The sequence below is a fragment of the Erinaceus europaeus genome, chromosome 1, assembly GCF_950295315.1.
Source record: "Erinaceus europaeus chromosome 1, mEriEur2.1, whole genome shotgun sequence".
In the NCBI taxonomy this organism is placed as follows: domain Eukaryota; kingdom Metazoa; phylum Chordata; class Mammalia; order Eulipotyphla; family Erinaceidae; genus Erinaceus; species Erinaceus europaeus.
This window is the reverse complement of record NC_080162.1, coordinates 203,550,423-203,560,089: the sequence shown is the minus strand read 5'-3', so window position 1 is coordinate 203,560,089 and position 9,667 is coordinate 203,550,423. Positions and strand designations below refer to the sequence as shown.

Sequence of the window (9,667 nt, the reverse complement as noted above, 5' to 3'; positions counted from 1 at the left end):
ATGATTCACTCTAGCTGGCCCTGCCAAGCCACTTAAGCTCACATTGAACAATGCCATGTAGAAGTCTTTCCTCACTCCTTCTTCCTACTCTAGGAACTTATAGGCTAGTTGTCCATTCTCTGAGCTCCCCTGACCAACTCAGTTCCACTAACTCACCATTCAAATGAGTCTAGAGCTTCCTACTTGGGCATCTCTTCCATTACACTCTGAGCTCTTGAGGACAGGAACTAGATCATTGTTCTAATTCTGAGGTTACACCTCACCAGAAGAATTAATCACTTAACCAATGCTTGTTGAGTGGATTAATACAGACCATTAAGATTACTGTGCAAGAGCCAAGATGGAAAACTCTAAGCGCTATAATGAAAATTGGGGTCCTCTGTGGTAATTTTAATCTTTGACAAAGGTGCCCAGACTGTCAAATGGGGAAAGGAGAGTCTCTTCAACAAATGTTGAAGATCTTTACATGCTATACATCAGATAAGAGGCTAGTAACCAAAATACATAAAGAGCTCACCAAATTCAGCAACAAGAAAACAAATGACCCCATCCAAAAATGGGGAGAGGACATGGACAGAATAGTCACTACAGAGAAGATCCAAAAGGCCAACAAACATAAGAAAAAAATGCTCCAAGTCATTGATTGCCTGGGAAATGCAAACAGAGACAACAATGAGATGCCACTTCACTCCTGTGAGAATGTCACACATCAGAAAAGGCAGCAGCAACAAATGCTGGAGAAGTGGTGGAGACAAAGGAACCCTCCTGCACTGCTGGTGGGAATGTTGATTGGTCCAACCCCTGTGGAGAGCAGTCTGGAGAACTCTCAAAATACTAGAAGTGGACCTACCCTCTGACCCTGCAATTCCTTTCCTGGGGATATATTCTAAGGAACCAAACACACCCATTAAAAAATATTTGTGTACACCTATGTTCACAGCAGCACAATTTGTAATAGCCAAACCCTGGTGTCCAACAGCAGATGAGTGGTTGAGTAAGTCTATATACACAATGGACTACTACCCAGCTCTTAAAAATAGGGAATTCACCTTCTTCACCCCATCTTGGACGGAGCTTGAAGAAATCATGTTAAGTGAGATAAGTCAGAAACAAAAGGATGAAGATGGGATGATCTCACTCACAGAAATTGAAAAACACAATCAGAGGGAAACATAAAGCAGAACTTTGACTGGAGTTGGTGTATTGCACCCAAGGATAAGACCCTGGGGTGAGGGGTGGGAGTGGGGGTGGGGGTTCTGGAACATGATGGCAGAGGAGGACCTGGCAGGGGTTGTATTGTCTGTTATGTGGAAAACTGGGAAGTGTTATGCCTGCACAAACTATTGTGTTTTTCTGTCAACTGTAAACCATTAATCCCTAAATAAAGAAAAAATTTAAAAGATATACAATGGCGGTCCTGTTTATATTTTACTTATTTATTTACTGGATAGAGACAGAGAGAAATTGAGATGACTGGGGGATATAGAGTGGGACAGAGACAGGGACATTTGCCACCCTGCTTTACCACTCATGAAGCTTTCCACCTGCATACGGAGACCAAGGGCTTGAACCTGGGCCATTGCGCACTGTGATGTGAGCACTTAGCCAGGTGCACCACTGCCCAGAGTCCAAATTACCAGCCAGGATTGCAAGCTTTCGTCTGTCCAGAAATCAGGCAGATAATATTCTCTTCCATAGGAGAAGCAGCTGCTATTTCCTATACTTGGAAACAGCAGCTGTCATAGGGACTGTGGACAGTCGGAAAGATTACTCATAGAGAATCCTATCTCAGTCTTGGCCCCTGGTATTGAGAAAAGAAACCCAAAATTCAGATTTTTCAGAATGTTGTTAGAAATATGAATATTTTAAAAGATTTTTAAAAATATTTTTTATTCCCTTTTGTTGCCTTTTTAAAATTGTTGCAGTTATTATTGTTGTTGTCGTTGTTGGATAGGACAGAGAGAAATGGAGAGAGGAGGGGAAGACAGAGAGGGGGAGAGAAAGATAGACACCTGCAGACCTGCTTCACCGCCTGTGAAGCGACTCCCCTGCAGGTGGGGAGCCGGGGGCTCAAACCGGGATCCTTATGCCTGTCCTTGTGCTTTGAGCCACCTGTGTTTAACTCACTGTGCTACCGCCCAACTCCCTGGAAATCTGAATTTTTATAATTTTTTCCTCTTGTAAGCTCTTGGTTCAATAGGATGTGAGAACACTAATTAGAAGGGACATTGTGTTCCCTGTATTTATAGCTGCATTACTCACAAGAGTCAAAGGGTGGAGGCGGTCTAACTGTCCATCGATAAGTAATTGGATAAAGAGATGAAGGCACATACATTGAACAGAATAGCGCTGTGAGATTTCAAAGCTAATACCATGTTCTCTAGGATAGAAACAAAAGAAACTGGTGTTGCTTATGCTTAGTGAAATAAGTAAGGAGGTGGTTCTCCTCATGTGTGGAATACAAAAAATTGAAACACACGAAATTGCAAATAAAAAAAAAAGTAGCCATGATGTCTTTTAAGACTCTGAGAGAACTCGAGTGGTTATCTTTGGAAGTTGGGTGTTGAGTGTGGTGCAGAATGACACCCCTGTTATCTTATATTCTTGTAAACCATGATTAACTCATTAATAATTTTGACAGAAAAATAATGAATAGACTCTTGGTTTAAATTAAAATATTTCACAGTACATATATGGGCTCAGTCTGGTCTCAGGGTGAAAGCCAAAGTTTGGGTGTGTGTAAGAAGTCTTGCACTAGGCAATATTCCTTCCAGGTCAGATGAGCAGGGTTTGAATTTATCTCTCTTTTTAAAAATACTTTATTTATTTATCAAAGAGAGGGTTAGGAAGAGAGAGAGAGAAAGAGAGAGAGAGAGACAGAACCATACATACATCAATCTGGTACATGTGCTGCTGGGGATCGAACTCAGGACCTCATGTTTGAGAGTCCAATGCTTTATCCACTGTGCCGCCACCTCCCGGACCACAGGTTTGACTTTATCTTACAGAGAGATTTCACTGTCACTCATGACTTCTTTCTGCAAGGCTCTAGAATGGATTCATTCCATGGTGAGATGTTTCCTCCTACCAGAGAGGAGTGAGCTATACAAAAGCATGAGAACATAGTTCCAGACCGGGAGGGAGAATACTGGTTATTTAGCTTGTATTCTTCAGGAAGGAGAATACTGGTTCCATTTTGCTTGTATCACAGAGAGAGCCAATGTGTTTTCGGGGGCACGTTTTAGGTGATTGAGGCAAGCCATTTTATTAGCATGGCAGCCAAGAGCTAAAAGTTGCTGCTGCCCGGTGTTGGCAGTAATTGTAAAATATTGCCTGCTCCCTGATAATTACTTCACTGGTGTTTCCTTTGTGCCACAGGATGACTGAATTCCTGTTCTAAGGGTGGAGAGTGAGCTGTTATCACTGATGTGTGTTATGAGTTCCGTTTACTGCACACTCCACGTGCCTACTTAACTTGCAGAATACCTACACCCACACATTTTCATTAGCAACTGAAAACTGTCACCCTGGATTTGAAATTGTTTATCCCAAGAGACTATCAGTTCACTCACAAAATCCAGAGGTGAGAGAAGGAGGGAAGATCAAAAGCTATAAAGGATAAAATTCACTCAAGTAAAATCATCTCTGATTCAGTGTATTTTTTTTAAAGGGGTGGGCATTAGCATGTCAGTCCTGTTCAAGGCTTTGTTGTTCATGCACTTCTGTGCCTAATTCTGTCTCCCACTGATAGGGAATTTCCAGATTTTATCCCCTGGGTATGCTTCTAAGATGTGCTTCTAATCTGACTGCAGTGCATTTGTAAGTAGACCTCAATATAGGACAGAACAACTGAAAATATAGTAAAGCGTTAAGGAGGTAATGTCTGAGGTGGTGTAGGTGGTTAGCACAGTGCTACAGGCTGGCCTTCACTGAGTGAGGAAGTGGTAACTAGTACAGACGGTAAAGACCAGACTGAACTTTTACTGAGAAGACGGCTTCTGTGGCCCTGGCTAGCTTCTGCCCTCCTAAAAGGTCCCCCTGGGGTATGTCTTCTCCTGAGGCTAAAGTTTCCCACACACAGCTCTGCAGGAAAGGTAACAGTAACTAAGGCAGCCAGACCCTGAGCAATGGGTCCAAGTCCTACCTCCCTAACCTTGCAGCCTCTGCTTCTGTCAAGAGGCTTTTTGCTCTCAAGCCTGCACGTATATCAGCCCGTACCGTCTCCTTGGTTGGAGCCAGAGTTCTCAGAAAGATCTGAGCGCCTAAATAAAATCCTTTCTTCCTCCACCCACCTCGGTTTCAGCCATCTTGATAATTAAGAGAATTGCTTAACACCACTGCTGTGAGGTATTTTGTTATTGTTAACTTACCAACAAATGACCTTGAAACTCATGCATGAGCCTCTATAAGCTTCTCATTCCCAGGAACCCGGTCTACTACTGACTGAAGACCTACCCAAGCCGAATCATGGGCTGGGTAAGGACCCCTATCATGACAGAAATTTCTGATGACAGAAATCCTATGTACATGGGAAGAAAGCAACCATCGGAAACCCAGGCCTGAATGGTTGGTCCACTCTTGCCTAGAGCGAAGGCCTGAGGCCAGCACTTGGATAGGAGTGGATCTGCAGGGAAGACTTCCATAGATTATACTGTCGTGTCCTATACATTTCTAAATAGCAAGCACACCTCTCTCTCATTCACTAACCTGCATCAGAGTCAAGTGTCAGTGATTTGTGGACTCACTGTATCCCAGCCTTACTAGCATGAAGGGGACCTTGGGTGAGGAAGAGAATCAACAGATAGGTCCAGTATTTATTTATCTTTCTGAGACAAACTGTCTAGATAAACTAGCGGTATCAGATACTACACCGAGCAACCAGTAGCTGGAAGGAAAGGATCTTGGATGTCTGAGAGATGCACAAATATTTAAATAAGAAAGAAAACAAGGGGCCAGGCAGTGGTGCGCCTGGTTGAGTGCACATGTTACATGCAGGAACCTGAGTTTGAAACCCCCAGTCTCCACCTGCAGGAGGAAAGCTTCAGGAGTGGTGAAGCAGTGCTGCAGGTGTCTCTCTGTCTCTTTCCCTACCTCCTCCTCCCCTCTCAATTTCTGGCTGTCTCTATCCAAATAATAATAATAATAATTAATAATAATAATAATGATAAATTTTTAAAAAAGAAAGAAAATAAGGAGTAGCTCTAAGTCTCAGATACATAGCCACGATTTCAGAGGAACTTAAAATCACTACCCCGGGATGCTAAGACGATTTTTGGATTGTGGTGAAATGGTGCCCAGTCTTCTACACTGGGCACATCTCCAGAGCAGCTGGGGGTTGCTCTGTGTCTCGGTGGGCCACACATTCCAAGGAAACCAACTAAACAAGGGTCAACGGACAAGGGACATGAACAAGGGACAGGAAAGATGAGCCCGAGAACGGGAGAGGCTACTCACTGGTCCCCTCAGCTCCATCTCGACTCCCATCCCACATATCAGGGGCTACACTGCATGTGCTGAAATATTCACTGAAAGTTCTGGGCAGTGTTGCACCTGGTAGAAAACACGTTACAATACACAAGGATACTGGTTCAAGCCCCCAGTCCTTCCTTGGAGGGGAGAAGCCTCCTGAGCAGGGAAGCAGTGTAGCAGGTGACCCTTTCTCTCCTGCTCTGTCTCCCACTTCCATCTTGATTTCTCTCTGTCTCTATCCAAAATCAGTAAATAAAATATAAGAAAGGAAAGTTAAGAAAGAGAAATATCCACGGAGACCGAGGCAGTGGTCCAGCAGTAAAGCATGGAACTTGAATGCATGAGGCCTACGACTCAGTCTTTGACACAGCATAAACCAAAGCTCCTCAGTGGTGCTGTGGTCTCTCTCTCATGAGAATAAAATCAAAACAACAATAATTAATTTAACTTTTAAAAAAATATATTTATTTCGGTAGAGACAGAGATCGAGAGGGAAAGGGGATATAGAGAGACAGAGAGACATCTGTGATACTGCTTCGCTACTGCAGGTAAGTGCTGGGGGCTTGAACCCAAGTCTTTATGCATTGTAGCATGTGCACTTAACCAGGTACGCCACTACTTGGCCCCAGTTTAACAATTTTTTTAAATTTTATTTTATTTATTTATTCCCTTTTGTTGTCCTTATTGTTTTATTGTTGTAGTTATTATTGTTGTTGTCATTGTTGGATAGGACAGAGAGAAATGGAGAGAGGAGGGGAAGACAGAGAGGAGGAGAGAAAGATAGACACCTGCAGACCTGCTTCACCGCCTGTGAAGCGACTCCCCTGCAGGTGGGGAGCCGGGGTTCGAACCGGGATCCTTATGCTGGTCCTTGTGCTTTGCGCCACCTGCGCTTAACCCGCTGCGCTACAGCCCGACTCCCAACAATTTTTAAGATATCCATTGATCATTCTATCAGGAACCACGTAGGTTTGATTTCCATCACTCTATAGGCAAAGAGAGAACATTTGACAACACATCCCAATGCTTCTCCTTGGAGACCAAGCTAGAAACGCAGTGGGAAGTTCCATCACTCACCAACGAGCGGCGCTGTCAGCACACAGAGCAGGAGGAGCACAGTCATAGCAGGAGAGTAAGGAGCGACAGCAGAGCATCAGCTGGGGCAGGTGCCTGCAGGAGAACAGTGGCCGTGAGGCGGGCATTTTCCCAAATTCCCTCAAATAAGAAGCCAGAGAAGTCATCTATCCCTTCAGGAGATGCGGTAAAATGAGCAAAACCTGAAAGGGTTTCTATCAGCCCCACACCCCAATCTCTTCACTGCTGATGAGCAGTATGGCATTACCTTATCAGCGCTCCTCTATTTAAGGACTCAGTTTATCCATCTGTAAAGTGGAAATTTAACTGAATATCCTGAGGTCACAGCTCTACCTCACACGCTCATTCATCTGCCCTGCTCGCCTGTGTTTGTGGCGGACGGGGTACAAGGATCCAGGACTGTAATGTGTGCAGGCCCTTGTTCATTCACCAGTGCAAAGGAAGGACTTGTGTTATGCTTGGGCTTCTGTAAACTGATTTTTTTTTTCAGAGTTAAGTTCTGTTTCAGGGTCAAGCCGTGGGGCACCCAGTTGAGTGCACATGTTACCATGTGCAGGGACTGGGGTTCAAACCCCTGGTTCCCACCTGCAGGAGGGACACTTCAGGAGCAGTGAAGCAGTGCTGCAGGTCTCTCTCTTTCTCTCTCTCTCTCTTTTATGAAAAAAAAAAGGGTGGGGGCATAAGGAGTGGTATATTTCTCCTAAAGACATCAAGCCCCAGTGCTCATTCTGGTGACAAAGGAATCTAATAACTAGGGAGTTGGGCGGTAGCACAGCGGGTTAAGTGCAGGTGACGCAAAGCAAGGGTGGGCTTAAGGATCCCAGTTTGAGCCCCCAACTCCCCACCTGCAGGCGAGTCGCTTCACAAGTGGTGAAGCAGGTCTGCAGGTGTCTGTCTTTCTCTCCCCCTCTCTGTCTTCCCCTCCTCTCTCCATTTCTCTCTGTCCTATCCAACAACAACGACATCAATAGTAACTACAACAATAAAACAACAAGGGCAACAAAAGGAAATAAATAAATATTTAAAAATAATAATAATAACTAACTAACTAAATAAAACAAATTCTGAGTTTCTTTTCCCTCCCTGGCTTTGACACCATTTTATTGAAGCAATGCAGAGCTATAGGATTGTTCTTGTCATGGGTATACAGCTCCAAGACAGGTATCAGCACACCTCACTCTGCCAAAAACTGACCCTTCTCTTCTTACCACAGGACGCAAGTCCCGAGCTCCTCCTTTAGCTCCCCTGCCTTCCCCTTCTGAGTCCCCAGATCTGTGGCAGTAGAACACACTCCACTTGTGCATAGCGCATAGTACCCTGAGCACTTAACCGGGTGTGCCACCGCCTGGCCCCCAAACCATGCTATTTCTTGCTTTCTTTTAAAGTAAAATGTAAACAGATCATATGCCAACATACATCAAGTGCATTGCAACTATACTTGTAGCAGACTGACTGCAGAACTGTCTGTACCAATGTCACTTGAAATGTGAATATATCTGGCTGTGGTGTGGTTGCCAGGTAGCAAACAGGGTTTTCTATAGGGACTCCATCTTCCCTTCCTTGGATGTTTCTTCCTTGCTGTCAGCTATCCTCTGGTGATGAGAGACAGACAGGTTGAATACTTTGTTGCAATCCGAGGGCTTCAGGAGGCATGCCTCAGAGCCAGCCCCATACAAGAAGGATGGCGGAACTGGAAAGTGTCCAAGAACCTAGCCCATTTTAACCAACCTGCTCCTCAGATCAGTAGGTACTTAGCTTGAATTGTCACTGATTTCACTCCAGAGCTAAGTCAGGCAAGGAAAACATCCAAAAGGGGAGCAGGAAAAGAAAAACAAAGGCCAGAGAGCATTAGCATACCCTTAACTTCCTGAGAATATAATTCTCTAAAGAATATAAACTGGGGGTCCAGGAAATAGCATAATGGTTATGCAAACAACTTTCATGCCTGAGGATCTGAGGTCCTAGGTTCAAGCCCTTGTACCATCATAAATAAGCCAGGGCTGGGGAAAAAAAAAAATGAATGAAGAGTGTAAGATGGTTGGATGATGTAAGATGACTGCTCTTCTCTCGAATGTGTCTGTAGGGGCCTGGTGGTGGCGCACCTGGTTGAGTACACAGGTTCCAGAGCACGAGGACCTGGGCTGGAGCCCCCAGTCCCCACCTGCAGGGGGAAAGTTTTGTGAGTGGTGAAGCTATGCTGTCGGTGGCTCTCTGCGTCTTTCTTCCTCTCTATTTCTTCTTTACCCCCTCCATTTCTGACTATCTCTGTCCGATAAATAAGTAAAGATAATTAAAAAAATTTTTAAATAGAATATGTTTTTAGGACAAAGTGAATAATAGTGATGATGATGATAGTGATGAAGATGGTGTGTAGCATGATTTGTTACCCCTTAGACACACACACACACACACACACACACACACACACACACACACACTGGGCTTCTGGATAGACCTGTCCATGCTGCGCTGTCCCAAGGAAGTTCAGTAGAACTGAATGCAACTAGTTATCCACTTCATTACCAGAGCTGGATATTGGAGGAAGTGTCTGTGGGGAGAAGACATCTGTAGGATATGGGGCCATTACTCTGTGAACTTGTCTTAAGATCTATTACAGACTTTTGTGGCTATAACATTAATGTTTGCTGAGCAAGGTGGTGAGGTACAGGTTCTTGGAGAGTCTCACTCAATGTAAGCATTATCTACTAGTCTGCTTATTATCTGGTTTTGCTCTGACAATAAACTCTGCTTATCATCTTGAGGCAGCAGGTGAACCTTCAAGGTTGGACAGGCTTTCTGATTGCTCTGACAGTCAGATCAGAGTGAGTGCTTGCTTAAGCCGTGAAATAAGACGAACAATGAAGAGTGAGGCATGGACTGCATCCAGATGGAAGTGGAATAGCCTGGGAAACTCCATCAACAAGAGAACAAAGATGTTTCAAAAGCCATACCCCAGGGTTGGTTCTTTATCTTAATTGTTTACATCTCTTAGTGAGAGAATGTTCAAACTTAGAAGAAAGGGCAGTAGTATCATCTGATCCAAACTCTCTTTTTACGTATGAGGTCAATGAAGGTCAGAGATACCCAGGCCCAGTGCTTATCA

At 44.3% G+C, this 9,667-nt stretch overlaps 1 protein-coding gene across 1 annotated transcript in view; it reads right to left on the bottom strand.

The window, feature by feature from the left end:
* Window positions 1-6,592, bottom strand: part of OC90 (otoconin 90) — a 36,626-nt gene extending 30,034 nt beyond the window's left edge. Inside the window, exon 1 of the mRNA XM_060202387.1 lies at window positions 6,547-6,592. Coding sequence (XP_060058370.1) covers window positions 6,547-6,592 — 46 coding nt within the window. The remainder of the gene's footprint in view (window positions 1-6,546) is intronic.
* Window positions 6,593-9,667: the final 3,075 nt, after the last annotated feature.